The 20,540-nt window shown below is 40.4% G+C and overlaps 1 protein-coding gene across 39 annotated transcripts in view; it reads right to left on the bottom strand.

Annotated features, from left to right (window-relative positions):
- brd9 (bromodomain containing 9) overlaps positions 1–20,540 on the bottom strand; it is a 59,941-nt gene that overhangs the window by 37,921 nt on the left and 1,480 nt on the right. For 20 of the 39 annotated variants that reach the window (XR_013495518.1, XR_013495522.1, XR_013495531.1 and 17 more), the window contains exons 2-6: positions 19,743–19,961; positions 12,039–12,170; positions 8,340–8,400; positions 4,306–4,450; positions 419–529 (exon numbers count right to left, since the gene is read on the bottom strand). Coding sequence is in view for 29 of the 39 variants with exons in the window: in XM_078197986.1 (XP_078054112.1) it covers positions 419–529; positions 4,306–4,450; positions 8,340–8,400; positions 12,039–12,170; positions 19,743–19,961 (668 nt within the window). In the remaining 10 variants the exon portion in view is untranslated. Of the gene's footprint in view, positions 1–418; positions 530–4,305; positions 4,451–8,339; positions 8,401–12,038; positions 12,175–19,742; positions 19,962–20,540 lie in introns of all 39 variants that reach the window. The other 19 variants (XR_013495538.1, XR_013495537.1, XR_013495523.1 and 16 more) reach the window with 1 other exon arrangement.

Genomic DNA, 20,540 nt, shown 5'->3' with positions numbered 1-20,540 from the left:
TTGGTTTACAGCCCTTTTACGTTATGCATTCCTAGCAATACAAACTATGGTGGAATAATTGAGTCATGTACGCATTGGATTAGTCATGATAGTGATGATTCAACACAAATATCAGGCTTATCTGACTTAGTTAAGTGTAGTATGCAGCAAGAGACCAATTTCTGTATTCCAAGATTGTACCAACACCAGAACAGATATATGGTTAATAATTTCCCTCCCTCTCCACATAGCATGTTTCTCAGCATTAGTTATATGATGTTTCACCCAAATGATGACTTAATCACATCAATGATGGCCAGATACTAATGGGCAGCAGAATGAAAATCTGAATTTGCTCGTGCTTTCAGTAAAATACTGTGCTGATCCATCACTAGTTGCATCATACATCAGACACCCAGGTCACAAAAAATCATCTTACTTTACTCATCATTTTAAATCCTGTGTGAAGTAGCTTCTTTGCTGCCTTGTAGTACACTGTTTCAGGTCGGTTGTAAGTCATTGCGTTATCACACATTAGCTTGAAATCACCCTGGCGAGGAAAGCAACAAAACCAAATTACTTCAATTTTTCGACAATTTCTATGTTCAATTTTCTGCAGCGGATAGAAGGGACTAGCAAGAGAATTCACTAATAGTCTTGGAAACTAACTATAACCTGATATACAGGTCATTTCACCTCCGCCATGCCAGATCTTCCTCTCCTCCTCCCACCACATCACTGGCACTAAACAGTCAAATTTGACTTCAAAGATTGTTAATTTAAAAATAGCTTTAAAGTTCATTTTAACATATTCAGGAATGATAAATGAACTTCTGCAACTTTGTCACTGTATTTTCAAATTGCACTCAGATTTCCCAAAACAGCCTGGCAACGGAATTTCATACCTTCTAGGTATGTAAGGTAGCCATTAAGAAACATAAGAACAGTAGCAGTATGCCACGGCTGCTCTGTTTCTCGACTTTGTCTACCCATCTTGTTTCCGCAATCCTTAATACTCTTGCTTAACAAAAAATTAATCTCACTTTTGAAATTGCCAATTAACACTTGAAGTGCTACTTGACATTACTCTCGAACTGACTGGTTCTAATTTTAGGGTTATGCCCTGCCCACAAGTGAAATAACATTTTCTGTGTGGACCCTATTAAATCCTTTAATCACCTCAAACAAATCAGTTAGATTACCCCTTAAATTGGAACACAAGCATAGTCAATGCAATTAATTCTCATAATTAAATCCCTTCAGCCTCAAGTGCACATTTTCACACTTGCAAGAATAAACCTGGAGAGTCTGGAACTCATTAATTTCTACAGTAATTCACAAATTCTGCAACCATTGTTATACAGCATCAAACACCACGTTTGCAGCCAAGTTCTAATGCATTAACGAATGCTATCTGATCATGCTGTTTAAACATGTTGCTCGGGCTGTTAAAGTACACGAGGAATCAATTACCAGTAAAATGCTATCTTCAGGTCCTATTCCATTAGTAATTATAGATTACACTAAACAGAAAAATATATATGGCGGTTAGTTGTATAGGCAAGTAGTTTTCTGTTATGGATAGTTATGTTCTCCCAGAAAAAAGTTTTTTTTAAGAAGAGCTTTCAATTATTAAGTTATGTAGTCAGTTTTAATACCAACTTCCTCATGTTACACAAGAGTATCTGATAGATTTAATTACTCTTCACTGTAGAAGTAAACTGAATGCATCTAGCACAGATTCAGGCCACTTAAGCCCAACCCATTCAATTAAGGAAATAATTCCAGAATAATAAGTGTGTAGAAACTAAATTGTCATTAATGACAGAACTTTAAAAAAAATCAAGACAGACAATGTTACAATTACATCACATAAAATTTGAAAAAAAGCAGTTGTCACCTTAAGAGCTCCTTAGAAGAACTGATAAGCCTCAATGCTTCAGGCAGCATCCTCTGTCTGCCATTTGGAGGAATGACTACAGCAGGTGAAATAAGTAAATCTAATGAAGTGGAGGACAGGAATATGGGTGGAATCTTACTGCTGATTGGTCAGGCTATTGTGGCTGTACAGATTGGAAGGTGTTCCAAGATTCTTGCTGCTGATTGGTCAACTGTGCAAAATGGATGGTCGTGTCTTTCTTAAGGGTGGCCAGATGTCACTTATGAGAAGGTCACTGTCTCGGAGACAGTGTGGTGTTGGTGGATCTCGATGGCCTCTTTCATGCACCTTGTATGCCAATGCATGAGATAAGTCTTGATTTGGACAATTAGATCTAGTGATTATTAAGTTGAGTGCATTTGACAATAGCTGACACGTCCCATTCATTGTATTTGAAGCAGGTTTGATGTTATAGAATCCCTAGTGCAGAAGGAGGCCATTCAGCCCATCAAGGCTGCACCAACCACAATCCTACCCAGACCCTATCCCCTTAGCCCCACATATTTACCCTGCTATTCCCCATGAAACTATGGGGCAATTTACCATGGCCAATCAACCTAACTCTCACATCTTTGGACTGTGGGAGGAAACTGGAGCATCTGGACGAACCCACGTAGGCACGAGAACGTGCAAATTCCACACAGTCACCCAAGGCTGGAATTGAACCTGGGTCCCTGGTACTGTGAGGTGGCAGTGCTAACCACTGTGCCACCGTGCCATCCGTTCCTTGAGTCTAGTTTCCCAATGCAGATGAGTTCACAATTCCATGGTATGCTGTAATCCCTGGTTTATCATGAGATGGTTTCTTGTTTTTGTATGATTGTGATCAGAGTCAGAGTTTACATTACAGATTAACTGAATTGCTGCTTGTGCAAACTCTTCTATAAAGATATTAGTGGCAACTGGTGACAATGAAGTTCCCATAGCAGCACCATTTGTTTGAAATAGGAACCATTGTCATCAATGTTGCTAACATCTTTGTGGACTCTTTGCTCATATGACCCTAGAAGGAGGGAACTCAGTTTCCTTATCAATATTTGAGAATTAAATTTACCATACAGAATGACAATTGTCCAAACCATTTCTTGATGTTCTCATCACCAAGTCTCACAGTGGCACACCGATACATCAAATCTACCGTAGGCACACTGACACATACCTGAACTCCTGATCTTCCCTCCAATCAGATTCCAACACCCTCATTAGAAGAGCCTAACTCCATCAGTGACAAGGAACATCAACAAAAGCTTTGCCATATTAAGACTAAATAGATTCCCTTCATTCAAGATTAACACTTGTCTATTTGTTACCTTGCTGTATAATAACTCCATTAAGGCAAGAGTCAGTCTGCCGTATATTGGTTCCACCTTACACAGACTACTAATACACAATGTAGCAGACATAGAAATCTGACAAACGTCATCTAATAAGCTGCACTCCATCCTTCAGCACACCATGGGATTAGACTCATCTACATTGGGGAAACAGGCCAAAACTGTGAATTCTCTCCTATGGGCAAATGGTCCACAAAGATGTTAGCAAAATTGATGACAATGGTTCCTTTCCCATTTCAAACAAACAAATGGTGCCGCTATGGGAACTACATTGTCACCAGTTGTCACTAATATCATTATGGGAGAGTTTGAACAAGCAGCAATTCAATCAGTTAATCTGTAATGTAAACTCTGACTCTGTTGTGTTGCTCCATCAAAACAAGAAACCATCTCATGATAAACCAGGGATTTACAGCATACCATGCGAATGGGCACTCATCTGCATTGGGGAAACAGGCTGCAGCCTACACATAGACTCAAGGACATCAAACCTGCTTCTAACACACTGAATGGGACATGTCAGCTATCGTCTCAACTAGATCGAATGGTCCAACTCCAGACCTATCTCATCCATCATGCAGTAGCATTAAAAGACTCATCAGAGAAGCCGTGGAGATCTATCAAGACCACATCATCCCCTAAGATGACTTCTTTACTCAAGAAACACCTGACCATCCATTCTGCAGAGTTCATGAAACAGCAGCAAGAATGTTAACATATACAGATCTATTACAAACACAACAGCCTGACCAATCAGCAGTAAGATCCTGTCCATCCTCCACCATGTGTACGCTTCTTTCATTTGTGCCAGTCATTCCTCCAGAGTATGTTGCCCGAAATGTTGAGTCCTGCCAGTTCTTCTCATGAGGTCCTGTAAGGGAACTCTTCAAACCAACCTTTCATGATGAAACTGTAAAATTGTCTTAATGATATAGCTTTTACCATGAAAACCTTCAAACAGCTTTTCAAAAATAATTGCTGAACGAGAAATTGGGGAAACACAGAAGTATGAATGAAAGTATAACTCATGTCTAGCTCCTGTGTTAACCTTACCTTAAATTCTGTAATGGAGTTGTATTCATTTGCCAGGATTTTATCCTTCATGGTGCTGAAATCCATTGGATGTTTTATTATCATAGAATAACCAGGGGCAATACTATCCGTAACAGGGAATGCAAAAAATCCATGAGGATCTTTCCTAAAAGAAAATGATTTTTTGACAATAAATTAGGTGATACCTAATACACATTTCCAACAGTCACTCCTCTTTTTTTCCCTTCCTCATCTCTAATGGATATCAGCTTTAGTGGTATTGTATTCAACCATCAGTACTTTGGTCTCTGCCAATTTAGCAGATCACAGCTAGGCTGGTGACATTGGTTAAGTTGGGTTGGTCTCAGTGGTCTGGACTATGGTAGGCAAAGGGAGTCGATCACGGTTCCATTCCTGACTGGGAAATATTGCCTCAGGCAATATGGTCAACATTTTAAACATATATTTGAGAGGATTTATTTGACAATGCATTAATGATTTCACTAGATTGTAAACAACCAGAAAGTTCCATCCAATGTCTTGTCAGAGAAAGCTTCCCATCTAACCAAACTGCTATCCAGAAAATCGTAATGACAACTATGCATAATGAGTTTGGGTATGAGGACAGGATAGGTTTGATTGTAATTCTCTCATCTAACCTGCAATGAAATAAGCTCCCACTCAAGGAAATATGATATAGCCATTAGTGAAACTTGGCTACAGGAGGGGCAGGACTGGCAGCTCAATGTTCCAGGGTTCCAATGTTTCAGGCGGGATAGAGGCAGAGGGATAAAAGGTGGGGGGGTGGCATTGTTGGTCAGGGAAAATGTTACAACGGTACTCAGGCAGGATAGATTAGGGAGCTTGTCTACAGAGGCCCTATGGGTGGAGCTGAGAAACAGGAAAGATATGACCACATTAATGGGGTTGTATTATAGACCACCCAATATTCAGCGAGAATTGGAGGAGCAAATCAGCAGAGAGATAGCTGACAATTGCAAGAAACACAAACTTGTGATAGTAGGGGCTTTTAATTTTCCACATACAGATTGGGACTCGCATACTGTTAAAGGTTTAGACTGGGTCGACTTTGTAAAATGTCAGGAGAATTTTCTACATCACTATAGAGAGGTGCCAACTAGAGAGGATGCGATATTGGATCTCCTATTGGGAAATGAGTTGGAGCAGGTGATAGAGGTGAATGTGAGGGAACACTTTGGATCCAGTGATCATAATGCTATTAGTTTCAAACTGATCATGGATAAGGATAGATCTGGTCCTCAGGTTGAAGTTCTAAACTGGAAAAAGGCCAAATTTGATGAAATGAGAAGGGATCTGGGAAGTGTGGATTGGCACAGGCTGTTCTCTGATAAGGATGTAAATGGAAAGTGGGAGACCTTCAAAGGAGAAATTTTGAGAGTGCAGAGTTTGTATGTTCCTGTCAGGATTAAAGGTAAAGTAAATAGGAATAAGGAACCTTGGTTCTCGAGGGAGATTGTAACACTGATTAAGAGGAAGAGAGAGTTGTATGAAATGTATAGGCAGCAAGGAACAGATCAGATGCTCAAGGAGTATAAAAAGTGCAAGAAGCTACTTAAGAGGGAAATCAGGAGGGTTAAAAGACATGAGGTTGCTTTGGCAGACAGAGTGAAGGAAAATCCAAAGAGCTTCTATAGGTATGTTAGGAGCAAAAGGATAGTGAGGGATAAAATTGGTCCTCTTGAAGACCAGAGTGGTAGACTGTATATGGAACCAAAAGAGATGGGGGAGATACTAAATGGTTTTTTTGCATCCGTATTTACTGAGGAAATGGGCATGGAGTCTACGGAAATAGGGAAAACAGGTAGGGAGGTCATGGAACCTTTACAGATTAAAGGGGAGGAGGTGCTTGCTGTCTTGAGGCAAATCAGAGTGGATAAATCCCCAGGACCGGACAGGGTATTCCCACGGACCTTGAGGGAAGCTAGTGATGAACTTGCAGGGGCCCTGGCAGACATATTTAAAATGTCAGTATTCACGGGGGAGGTGCCGGATGATTGGAGGGTGGCTCATGTTGTTCCGTTGTTTAAAAAAGGTTCCAAAAGAAATCCGGGAAATTATAGGCCAGTAAGTTTGACGTCAGTGGTGGGCAAGTTATTGGAAGGTGTGATAAGGGATAGGATCTACAAATATTTGGATAGACAGGGACTTATTAGGGAGAGTCAACATGGCTTTGTGCGTGGTAGTGCATGTTTAACCAATCTATTAGAGTTTTTTGAGGAGGTTACCAGGAAAGTGGATGAAGGGAAGGCGGTGGATGTTGTCTACCTGGATTTCAGCAAGGCCTTTGGTAAGGTCCCTCTTGGGAGGTCAGTTAGGAAGGTTCAGTCGCTAGGTAGACATGGGGAGGTAGTAAATTGGATTAGACACTGGCTCAATGGAAGAAGTCAGAGAGTGGTTGTGGAAGATTGCTTCTCTGAGTGGAGGCCTGTGACTAGTGTGTGCCGCAGGGATCGGTGTTGGGTCCATTGTTGTTTGTCATCTATATCAATGATCTGGATGATAATGTGGTAAATTGGATCAGCAAATTTGCTGATGATACAAAGATTGGAGGTGTAGTGGACAGTGAGGAAATTTTTCAAAGCTTGCAGAGGGACTTGGACCAACTAGAAAAATGGCAAATGGAATTTAACGCAGACAAGTGTGAGATATTGCACTTTGGAAGGACAAACCAAAGTAGAACGTACAGGGTAAATGGTAGGACTCTGAAGAGTGCAGTTGAACGGAGGGATCTAGGAATACAGGTACAGAATTCCCTAAAAGTGACGTCACAGGTGGATAGGGTCGTAGAGTGCCTTTGGTACATTGGACTTTATAAATCGGAGTATCGAGTGTGTTATGGTAAGGTTATATAAGGCATTGGTGAGGCCGAATTTAGAGCATTGTGTATAGTTTTGGTCACCTAGTTACAGGAAGGATGTAAATAAGGTTGAAAGAGTGCAGAGAAGGTTCACAAGGATGTTGCCGGGACTTGAGAAGCTGAGTTACAGAGAGAGATTGAATAGGTTGGGACTTTAGTCCCTGAAGGGTAGAAGAATGAGGGGAGATTTGATAGAGGTGTATAAGATTTTGATGGGTATAGATAGAGTGAATGCAAGCAGGTTTTTTCCACTGAGGATAGGGGAGAAAAAAACCAGAGGGCATGGGTTAAGGGTGAAAGGAGAAAAATTTAAAGGGAATATTAGGGGGGGGGGCTTCTTCACGCAGAGAGTGGTGGGAGTGTGGAATGAGCTGCCGGATAAAGTAGTAAATGCGGGGTCACTTTTAACATTTAAGAAAAACTTGGACAGGTACATGATGAGAGGGGTGTGGAGGGATATGGTCCAAGTGCAGGTCAGTGGGACTAGGCAAAAAATGGTTCGGCACAGACAAAAAGGGCCAAAAGGCCTGTTTCTGAGCTGTGATTTTCTATGGTTCATGGTCTACATTATGTGCACTTGTGAGGTATATGGGTGTATGCGGCAGGGGAAGGAAGGAGAGATAGTCGGCGTGGGGGCGGGGGGGGGGGGGGGGGTGGGTGGGGATGGTTGGCGGGTAGGGGGAAAATAGTGGGGCTGGTGGGCAAGGAGGGTAGTTGGCAGGGGAGTTTGCGGGGGTTGGGGTGGGAGGAGAAAGTCAACGGGGAAGAAGGGTGTGGGGGCAACTTGGCTGGGAGGAAGTCAGTGGGTGGGGGTAATTGGCAGGGATAACTATTCCACTAAGATAGGTGGAACCATCAATAGGCTGCAATTTAAATTCCAGTATCGAATGCTTCCCAGTTCAGGGTAATTGCCCAGAGGAACTTTGAACTTCCCAGACAATTGCTGTGCAATCCCTACATGGGGACATCCGGGTGGTGTTCCCCTCAACCTCTTTAGGGTCTCTCTCACACCTCCATCCTGTGTACAACAACCCAGAAATTGGAAATCATGGGCCATAGTTAAAGTTGCTACTGAATTGCCAGATGTTTAATTATTCCTAGGTTTGACTTACGATATTTTGTTATTTCATAGTGACAGTACGACTGTCTAACTTACCTCTGTAACTGGCGCAAAAAATGCTCCAATAGCTGCTGCAGAGGTGTATTCTCGCTTTCCACTTTTAACACAAACACAGGTTTTATTAGTGCTGAAGGTTAATGCTATGTAAATAATCTGTACTTGTTTACATAAATAACTGCACTTTAAAAAGTAATGAAGTAATGCAATCCCTGGCATGTTTTGTGATCTTTTGATATGAATGCATATATTATTTACCAATATTGTCAGAAAATTCTAGCATTTAATAACCGATTGCAGGAATGTTATTTGGGTATTTGCACAATTAAGCAACCTGGCATGTTCAAGAGAGAATAGAGCCAACGTTTTGAGTCTGGACGACCCTTTGTGATGATGTGTCATCCAGACTCGAAACGTGGCTCTATTCTCTCTCCACAGATGCTGTCAGACCTGTTGAGATTTTCCAGCGTTTTCTGTTTTTGTTTCAGATTCCAGCATACGCAGTGTTTTGCCTTTATCTGGCATGTGCAAGAAAGTGGCAGCTCAATACCAGGTTGCTCTATCATGCCAGGTTACGTCCTGCTAATGCAGCCTCACACTTGTTACCCTCCAAATCAATGAAATAGTTCCCTAATCAGAGCTGGTAGTCAACTGGACAATGCTGCAACCCCACAAAAGAAGCGGATATCTAGCTGTGTAATTTACTGCTAGTAAATAAAGGTAAACAAAATGCAGTTAAGAAAGATTTTGTTTTGCTATTTGCCAGGCTGGGAGTAAACCAAAGCTGAATATGGGAAATTATTTGTCCAGTTTATCTTGAATATTCAGGGAAGAACCAGGCAGTATATAACTTCAAAGCTTTCCTATATTACAACAGTAAATACATTAACAAACGACTTTATTGACTATTTTGGAACAGCCTGAGGTTGTAATAGGTGTTATATCTTTGGTAATGAACAATCATCTTTTACAATCCAAGCAGCAACTTGATATTCATTTATTAGCCCTCTTTCCCTACAGCAGGTATCACGTTTAGGCGTTGCACTGTATCGACCCGTAGACTCTCCAGTGCCTGGTTTGTAAACGCAAACCCGATCACAACTGCTGACAAGCTGGTTGACCACTAGTGTCATCAGAGCACAGTGTTACAAGGAACAGTCACAAACACCCATTTATAGTACTGAGGTCACTAGAGAATGGTCAGGAGTGAGATTCTCTGCTTGCTATTTCCCCTGCTTAGCCCAGAATACTTGTGACAATTGCATTACTGACCCAGCAAAATGGCCTAGACAACACATTAAAACTTTGCATCTTTGTGATTTACTTGGTTTAACGCAACCCAATGCAATATAATTACGTGCAAAAGATTTTGCTGAAATTGTATGGACTATCTGCTTATTGAAAAAGAAAGTAAGAGTTTTAACAACACTAGGTTAAAGTCCAACAGGTTTATTTGGTAGCAAATGCCATTAGCTTTCGGAGCGCTGCCCCTTCGTCAGATGGAGTGGAAATCTGCTCTCAAATAAGACTGTTCTCTTCCTGTGGGGGAGCACTTCAGCAGTCACGGGCATTCGGCCTCTGATCTTCAGGTAAGCGTTCTCCAAGGCGGCCTTCACGACACACAACAGCGCAGAGTCGCTGAGCAGAAACTGATAGCCAAGTTCCGCACACATGAGGACGGCCTAAACCGGGATGTTGGATTTACGTCACATTATCAGTAACCCCCACAGCTTGCCTCCTGGAGACAATACACATCTCTTTAACCTGTGCTTAATGCTCCCTCCATCCACATTGTCTGTATCTTTAAGATCTGGTTGGCTGTAGGGAATCGCATTCTAATCAGTATTCTGTAATTTGATTTTGTGTCTGTGCCCTGTTTGAGAGCACATTTCCACTCCATCTGATGAAGGAGCAGCACTCCGAAAGCTAATGGTATTTGCTACCAAATAAACCTGTTGGACTTTAACCTGGTGTTGTTAAAACTCTTACTGTGTTCACCCCAGTCCAACGCCGGCATCTCCACATCACAAATAAGGCATACAGAGACACAAACTCAAGTTATAGAATACTGATGAGAATGCGAATCTTTACAGCTAATCAATGATTCGCATTCTAATCAGTATTCTGTAACTTGATTTTGTATCTCTGTATGCCGTATTTGTGAGCAGATTTCCACTCCATCTGACGAAGGGGCAGCGCTCCGAAAGCTAATGGCATTTGCTACCAAATAAACCTGTTGGATTTTAACCTGGTGTTGTTAAAACTCTTACTGTGTTTACCCCAGTCCAACGCCGGCATCTCCACATATTGAAAAAGAAAAGCAGGTTTGGTATTAAATTAGCAGTTTATCAGCAGTGGGGCAACCTTTGTACCTGAAGCTATAGCCATGAAAATCTATTGTTCAAATAATGAAAAGGTAAAGCAATAATATTGAACCAGTATCAACCAAATTAGGTACTTCCTAGCCCATGTCAGCATTCTGCCATTCCACAATATTAAAACTGCCACCAAAAGCCTCATCTGAAGGCACTACAAATGCAGTCTACCGTAGATGAAAGCTTTCGTAAAACATTACATCTCTGCCAATTTTGCATACAACTTTGCCCCACTTGGTGAAGCGAATCTCAGAACTAAGCTACGGGGAACACAACAGTGACAGTAAAGGAAGAGACTAACCCATAATTGTAAAGCTCAGCAGCTGTTTTGAAATGGCAACTTCAAAAAAATTATAAAGATATCTAGGCATGTTCTACATTCAGTATGATCCATTTGAGTCCATTACAGTTTCAGCGTACTCTCTAGTATATTTGACATCTTATTGCACATGATAATTGTGCTTCATGTTATGATAAAAACCTTTGAGTACAGTTGATATATTTGGGACCTTGTTCTCATGTTTCGTTCAAATGATAAAGTACTAAATCTTTCAAGCCTGAATAAAATGACATGCCTTCAGAGATTTAATAATCACTTTTAAATAAACTATTTTACATTCCCCAAACAGAAATTTAATTAACTATACATGATCTTAAGCTATTTTCCATAGAATCCCGACAGTGCAGAAGTGGCCATTCGGCCGATTAAGCCTGCATCAATTCTCTGCCAGAGTATCTTACCCAGGCCCTCTCCCCCAGTCCTATCGCTGAAACCCCACACATTTACCATGACCGATCCACCTAACCTACACATCTTTGGATTGTGGGAGGAAACCACAGCACCCGGAAGAAACCTACGCAGACACCGGGAGAACGTGCAAACTCCACACAGACAGTCACCCAAGGCTGGAATTGAACCTAGGTCGCTGGAGGTGTGAGGCAGCAGAACTAACCACTGTGCAACCATGCCACCCATTAAATGACTGTTGTAACATTACAGAAGAATGATTATTTTTGTGCACTCAACCATCTCAATTTTAAGAGCTTAATATGAATCCATGGTGGGAAAAAAAAGGTGAAGTGTGTGAGTATTCTAAAATAAAAACATCAGCACCTCTAAAGGGAAAGATGAGTTAATGTTTCGGGTGTGTAAGGCTCTACAGTTAAAAGGTTACACATAAAACAAAAGCTAAATACTGTGGCTGTTGGAACTCTGAAATTGGGCTCTGAAATATTAACCAAATTTTTCCCTGTAATTGTATCATTTGTAGAAACATGCTCTCATGTAATACTTTCCCCTACTTATAGCTGCACTTTGTATTGGCGGTCCACCCAAAGAAACAAAAAAACCCCCATAAAGTACCTTGTTCCTTTGTTCTGCATGATCGGACTGGTCGATCTGTTGGGGGTTCAACTTCAATTCTTTTTCCCGGATCAAACTCATCAGCATCAGCCTCACTGTCTAAGTGTTCTTTCTCACGTTTTCGCTTCTTCTCTTCCTGTCATAAGATAAGCAATGTCAGTTGACAGAATACATCATCACATCTGATTCCAATAAGGATGTCACTGATACAGATGATCAGTGAATGTCCTGAACTCTAACAATCTATGGAAGAGTACAATTAGTTTTGTGCCACCATGGTACTAATAGGGTACAAACATGCAATAGTGTAAAAGGTCACCTTCCAGCAAAAGAAATCCCAGAAACCACGTGCTAAAAAGTTGTCTACCTTAGAAGAATGTGCAAGTACCAAGTATGGTGTGCCGTGTTTTCAATTTGCTTGTTTTCCTTTGAGTACAAGTAGACAGATCATTAAGCCAGTTGGAACGAATAGGGTGTAGTACTGCATACTTTGCAAACAAATATGCATGTTTGTATCACTGCTAAAGCACAGCAAGCAGAACAGTACGATGCTTTCAGTCTAGTTATGCAAAAAATAAGGATCAAAAAGGTATCCAGCATTTTCTGTTTTTATATGCAATAAGCTGAGCCTTGTTCAGTATGGCACTAATAAAGTGGTGTGCAAGATACTAAACATCCAGTCAATTGTAACAAGTACAGGGTTGTTTTATTATGAAATATTTTATGCTTTTTCTAATATGATCATGGTTGTCCAAGGCAACTGATGTGATTCACACTTTGAATTGAAATCAGTCAATAAAGTATTTTATAAAAATCTGGACAGTTTTGAATACCAGAAAATATTCTAAAATGTGCAGTCATTGGTCTTAATGTCTTGACCAACCCAAAGTGTGCATGAAAACCCCTGGCCCTTGCGAAGTGTTCAATCTTTCTTTCAGTTCCAGATATTGCCTAGAGCTACCACAATACGTACCTGGTCTTCAAGATATAATATCGGCGAACAAAAGTTGGCTACTGCCAACTGGTCTTGAACCTGTAACTAAGTGAGATTAAGGATTTGTTTAGTATTTAACAAGACTACCTGTTCCTTCAGGAAAACTACACAGTCGCACAAGATCCTATGGTGTCCAGATAATTAGCATTGCTCTACACAAAAATTCAAGACATGTTTCTATACTCAACTCTTTTGCACAAACTGATTTTTGTCAGCTATATGCTCCTGGGCTAATCTCTAAGTTGTATTCCTCCCTGCCTCCATTACCTAGAGATGGATGCAATTAGCAAGTGTGGAATGCAAGATACTAAAGTTAAATTCATGATCTATCCATTCATTGCAATGCCAATCTCCAATCGTGAACATTTGCAGAAGATTATTATTAAGTACTGACTGCATCTCACAACTTTAGAAACCATTTCATTACTTATTCCTTGTAAAAAAGCTCTGCTAACAATGAGATAGATAATCTGGTGAGGCAACAATAATCTCTCCCTCAATGTCAACAAAATAAAGGAGATTGTCATCGATTTCAGGAAGCTTAAAGGAGAACATGCCCCTGTCTACATCAACGGGGACGACGTAGAAAGGGTCGAGAGCTTCAAGTTTTTAGGTATCCAGATCACCAACAACCTGTTCTGGTCCCCCCATGTCGACACTATAGTTAAGAAAGCCCACCAATGCCTCTACTTTCTAAGAAGACTAAGGAAATTTGGCATGTCAGCTACGACTCTCACCCACTTTTACAGATTCACCATAGAAAGCATTCTTTCTGGTTGTATCACAGCTTGGTATGGCTCCTGCTTTGCCCAAGATCGCAAGAAACTACAAAAGGTCGTGAATGTAGCCCAATCCATCACGCAAACCAACCTCCCATCTATTGACTCTGTCTACACTTTCCTCTGCCTCAGCAAGGCAGCCAGCAATAATTAAGGACCCCACGCACCCCAGGACATTCTCTCTTCCACCTTCTTCTGCCGGGAAAAAGATACAAAAGTCTGAGGTTATGTACCGACCGACTCAAGAACAGCTTCTTCCCTGCTGCTGTCAGACTTTTGAATGGACTTACTTTGCATTAAGTTGATCTTTCTTGCACTCTAGCTATGACTGTAACACTACATTCTGCACTCCCTCGTTTCTTTCTCTATGAACGGTATGCTTTGTCTGTATAGCGCCCAAGAAACAATACTTTTCACTATGTTAATACATGTGACAATAATAAATCAAATCAAATAAAAATCAATTCTTTACAGATAGTATTAATATTTCAACATTTCATCAGGAGCCACAATAGGAAAAATCTAAAAACGATCTCCTTCCCAGTTTCTCAGGTCTCAAGGGGGAGACAACATCACCCTTTAGGGTCAAGGCTAAGATTCAAACTTAGAAATTCTATAGATATTAAGGTGCTACAAGAACAACATGATAAGACAAAGCTCAGCACGTTTCAGAACATTGTTTATCTGGGGTTCAGGAATATTTTATTCTCTCAAATGTGGACAAGCAGGAGAAATATGTACCAAAACCAGCAGTCAGGCAGGAAGACTTACCAGGCACTATCTACCACTCATACAAAAATGATGGATCATGATTTCACGTTTTCCAACAGGAACCAGTAGTGAAATTAAGCAAACACTTGCCCCCTTCCATTTCCCTTAGCCACCATGTTTTTTTTGGTCCCTGGCCCTGGCTCCATTGATCCCAGATCTTCAATACTACCAAACCCATTCTTATCCAGCACATTGATGCCCCAGCTCTCACCCTGCATGCTCCTAGTCTCAGCACCCTGTTGTGCTTGAAACCTCACCACCTGGATTACAAATAAATTCCAATGACTTTTGCCCCTTCTCACCGTGTAACCCCAGAGCACTCTCCAACATCCCTCACACAGCTCTCCCCTGCTTAACCACAAAGCCACCTTCAATTCAGGTCAGATATCAATTTGCAATATTCCAAATTGCAGATTCGCATATAATCCAAATGCTATAGATCCAAGATCTTTCCAGCACTCTTAAACCAGTTTATGCCTCGAAATCTGAGCTGAGTGTACATCACAGAATGAGCTCGGCGGTGAACAACAGTAAGGTCCTAATTTGGCGAAAGCAAGATTGAGATACAGAGAAGAAATGGATTGCCAGACAAGCTATCTGATATTAAATGGCAGCAGAGGAAGAGACAGAATTGAGTGCAAGGTGTTGACGCAGGAAATGTCACCAACTCATCACTCAAGCTCTAAAATTTCAGATTTTGAGAAGGAGATGGAGACAATTTGACACATCAGGAAGGCAAAGCAGTTTCGGTGCAAGAGTTTGAAAGGACAATCTCAGCATTTGTCCCAGCTGTTCTGTGCTGTTTATATGCAAACTTCCTATCTACTATATACATTTAACTCTTCAAAAAAAATTAATTAAGCTGATCTGATAGTAACCTCAAATCAGCATTCCATTTACCCACAATAACCTATCACCACTTTGCTTTTCAAAAATCTATCCACCTCAGCTTCAAAGACTCTGCTTCCACCACCTTTTCAGGAAGTTCCAACAGCTCGCAAAACTTTAAATATTTCACCTTACCTCTATTTTAAAGAGGCGACCCCTTATATTCAAATAGTGACCCCTAGGTCTAGATTCTTCCACAAGAGGAAATACCCTCTCCACATTCACCCTGTCAAGACTCTTCAGGATCTTATATGTTTCAATCAAGTTGCCACTTACTCTTCTAAACTCCAGTGGATACAAGTCCAGCCTGGTCCAACCTTTCCTCATGAGATGACTTGCCCATTCCAGGTATTAGCCTGGTAAACCTTCACTGAACTGCTTCCAACGCATTTACATCATTCCTTAAACAAGGTGCTCAATACTGTACACAGTACTCCAGATGTGGTCTCATTAGTGCTCTGCATAACTGAAGCATAACCTCCCTATTTTTTGTATTGAATTCCCCTCGCAATAAATGGTAACAGATAGTAGCTTTCCAAATTACATGTTGTACCAGCTTACAAGCCTTTTGCAATTCATGCACTAATTCACCCAGATCCCTCTGCATCTGAGCTCTGCAATCTGTCACCATTTAGATAACATGCTTCTCTTATATTCTTCCTGCCAAAAAGTGAGCAATTTCACATTTTCCTACATTATTCTCCATTTGCCAGATCTTTGCCCACTCACTTAACCTATCCATATCCACTTGTAGCCTCGTTATGTCATCGTCACAACTTGCTTTCCTACCTATCTTTGTGTCATCAGAAAACTGGCAACTATCCCATCCATCCCTTCGTCCGTCATTTATATAAATTGTAAAAAGTTGAGGTCGCAACACTGATCCCTTTGGCACAGCACTCGTAATATCTTGCCAACCTAAGAAAGACCCATTTATGCCTACTCTCTGCTTCCTGTTGCCAGCCAATCTTCTATCCCTGCCAATATGTTATCACTATACCACAAGTTTTTATTTTTCACAATAACCTTTGATGTGGCATTTTATCACATGTCTTCTGGGACTCTACGTGCAATATATTCACCAGTTTCCCTTTATCCACAACACATGTTACTCCCTCAAAGAACTCCAATACATTAGTTAGTTATGATTCCATTGCACAAAACCATGCTGAGTCTGCCTGATTACCATGAACTTATCCAAGTGCTCTGGATAGCTTTTTAAATAATGGCTTCTAACATTTTCCGTATGACAAATATTAATAGGATAACAGGCTTGTAGCTTCCCACTTTTTTTCTCCCTCCCTTTTTCAAAAATGGAGTTACATTTTCCATCTTCCAATCTAATGGGATCTTCCCTGAATCTAGGGAAGTTTGGAAAATTAAAACCAATGCCTCAACTCTCTCACTTCCTTTAAGACCCTAGGATGAAGTCCTTCAGGGCCTGGACATTTGTCAGCCTGCAGACCCAACAATTTATTCAGTATGACTTCTCTGATAATTGTAACTTTCCCGAGTTCCTCCCTCCCTTCCATTTCTGATTTATAGCTGCTTCTGGGATGTTACTTATATCCTCCATAGTGAAGACTGATGCAAAATGCCTGTTCAATTCAGCTGCCATTTCCTTATTTTCCATTATCAATTCTCCAGACTCATTTTTATAGGACCAGACTCACTTTCTTTTTAAAATATTTTAGAAGTTCTTGCTATCTATTTTTATATTTCTGCTATTTTTCTCTTGTACTCTAATTTTCCCCTCCTTACTAACCCTTTTAGTCAGCCTTTGATGTTCCTTATATTGTCTAATCTTCTGAATGTTCAACTGGCTTTGCCCAATTATATGCTTTTTCTTTAAGTTTGCTATTATCTTTAACTTTTCTAGTTAACCACAAGATGGTGTGTCCATTCCTTGGACGTTTTCTCATAGATTAGTGGCACAAGTAGAGGTAATCACCATTACAGAAACATGGTTACAAAGTGGTCATGGTTAAGAAATTAAAATTTCAGAGTACACAATATTTCAAGAAGACAAACAGAATGGCAAAAGAAGTGGGGTAGCCCTTATAGTAAGGGATGATGTAAGGACATCATTAAGAAAGGATCTGGCCTCTGAAGACCATGACGTAGAATCAGCCTCGGTGGAAATTAGGAATAGCAAGAGTCAGGAAACACTGGTGGGAGTATTTATAGTCCTGCTAACAGTAGTTATGCCTTTGAGCCGAGCATTAAACAAGAAATTATCGGAGACTGTAACAAGAGAAATATAATTGTGGGGAATCTTCATATAGACCTGAGGCAATCAAATTGGCAAGAATGGTCTACAAGCTGAATTTGTAGAATGTTTTTGTGATAGCTTCTTGGAGTAGAACCTGGTGGAAACGACAAGGGATAAAACTATCTTAGATTTAGTATTAGCTAATGAAGCAGGGTTAATTAGTAAAGGATTCACTGGAAAATAGTGACCATAATACCATTCAATTCCATATTATGTTTGAAAGTGACATATTCCAATTGCAAACAAAATTCTTAAATTTAAACAAAGCCAATTACATAGGTATGAGGGGAGAACTGGCTAAGGTTAATTGGGTAAATTGACTAAAAGGTATGGAGGAACATGAACAGTTGGTAACATTAAAGAAATAATTCAAAATGTTCAAAAAAAACATTCCATTGAAGAACAAAAACTCCAAATAGGATTCATCCTTGGCTCACTCAGGAAGTTTAAGGACCGTAATAAGGCCACAAGATGTAGGAGCAGAAGTAAGTCTTTCAACTAATTGAGTCAGCTCAATCATTCAATGAGATCATGACTGTTGTGATATGTTAATCCTCAATGACACTTTCCCACCTTATCCCCATAACCCTGTACTACCTTAATGATTAAAAATCTGACTATCTCAGCCTTGGACATATTTAGTGACCCAGCCTCTACAGCCAACTGCGGTAAAGAACTCCACAGATTCACTACCCTCAGAAGAAATTTCTCCTCCCATCTTAAAAGGTTGACCCCTTACTCTGAGATTATGCCCTCTGGTCCAAGATTCTCCAATAAGAAGAAACAACCTCTCAGCATCTATCCTGTCAAGTTTCCTGAGAATCCTAGATGTCTCTATAAGGTTGCCACTCATTCTTTTAAACTCCAAAGAGTACAGGCCCAAATTAGTAAATTGGGCTTATGTTCTCTGGAGTTTAGAAGAATAAGAGGCACTCTCATTGAAGCCTACAAACTTCTGAAGGAGCTTGGCAGGGTAAACCCTGAGAGATTGCTTCCATTGGTCAGGGAATCACAGTCTTAGGATAAGGAACCTAACATTGAGGACTGAGATGTGGTGAAATTACTTCAAAGGGTTGTGAATCTTTGGAATTCTCTACTCCAGAATTATGGATGCTCCATCGTTGAATACATTTAAGACTGGGATAGGCAGATTTTTGGTTTCTCAGGGAATTAAGAGATATAAGGAATGGGTGGGAAAATGGAGTTGAAACCCAAGATCAGCCATCATTGAATGGAGGAGCAGGCCTGATAGAAGTTGTGGTCTACTCCTACTCCTCTTTTTAATATTCTTGTATTGCTTCTACAAGACCAAATTTCCTTTTCTAGTTCTCACATTGACTTTGCTAAAAAAAAATTCTCCTCAAGCATTTCTAGTTTACAAACCCAAAACCTCAAGAAGACCACTACCCTCTGTTCCTACCCATCCCTCCATGGCTAAAATTCTTATCCAATGTTGCCACATCTCGATTTGATTATGTCAATGCCCACCTTGCTTCCCAATCTCCATGCTCCATTCACTTTGTGCGAAATTTAGCAAATTACACCTTGATCTGCACAAATTCTTGTTCATCTTTCATTTCACCTGACCTACAATAACCTTCTTACTCACTGCACCAATTTCAATATCACCAAATCATCCCTAGCTACCACTGCCCCATAACCCTTCAAATCAGGCTTCCTCAACTACTTTCCTATGTTCATCAGTCCTCTCATCTCTCATGTATCCAATATACCCTTGTCTCAACATCATTGGCAAAGCCGTCAGCCATCTTGGCTCAACATTGTGGAACTCCCTCACTAAAAGTCTCTATCCTACCATTTTTACGCACCACCTTTTAAAGCCTTTTCAACCTACATCACAGTCATTCATGCCAATCTCCCTCCCACTAACTTGGATGCCGATTTTATTATTTATTTCTAAAGAATGCTGGGCCTTTTATTTAAACATCAAAGGCAGTACATAAATGTAAACTGTCCTTGATCAAACCAAGTTTGTCAACTTGCCTTCCTCCTCCTACGTTCTTCATCTGAAATGTGTTTATCTTTCTCTGACTTCTTTTTCTTCTTCTTTTTCTTGTCTTTATGTCGTTCTCGCTCATGATCAGACCGATCATCATAATAGCTGGAATCGTGGCCCGAACCAGAGAGCTCAGTAACTTCACTTCCTCCCACCTTCAGCACCAGCTTAAGTGGCTTTTCAGGGGGTTTATCGCTAAAGCCTGTAATGAAGAGGAAAATACTTCACACATACACGAATAAAAAATTTACGTAAGAATTTGCTCTAAATTGAGAGGCAGTAAAAACAGATTGTCATTAATAATCACTTCAAAAATCTAATTTGAGTTTTATACAAGTTATTTTGTATTTTTCCCCTCCTCTTTTTCATGACAAGAGCATGTATAATCAATTGATTACTTTGAACTTTAATTACTTTGTTTTGCTGTCAAATGTAGCAGCCAGTCCATACATAGCAAGCTCCCACAAACAGCAATCTGTTCCTGATGTTTTAATAATCATTGGCTAAGACACAAGTACGACACCCCTCTTTTGCCTGACTAATGCCATGGACTATTTTCCATTTTGACAGGCAGATTTGTGTGTCTCTGTTTAAATCTCATCTTATGAGAAATGTCATCTCAGTATTGCACTGAAGTACCGAAGGTGAGTTTAATCTAAAAAACCTTCTGGCTCAGAGGCAAGAATGCACTGAATCAAGTTGTTCTAAAGCCCAAGTAACATGAGTTTGTCCCTCAATGTCATCCCATATCAATTGCCAAATCAGTGGCCTTACATTAGCA

This window comes from Mustelus asterias, chromosome 2 (genome assembly GCF_964213995.1).
Source record: "Mustelus asterias chromosome 2, sMusAst1.hap1.1, whole genome shotgun sequence".
NCBI lineage: Eukaryota > Metazoa > Chordata > Chondrichthyes > Carcharhiniformes > Triakidae > Mustelus > Mustelus asterias.
The sequence above is the reverse complement of the archived record's forward strand: the minus strand, read 5'-3'. Positions and strand labels throughout refer to the sequence as shown.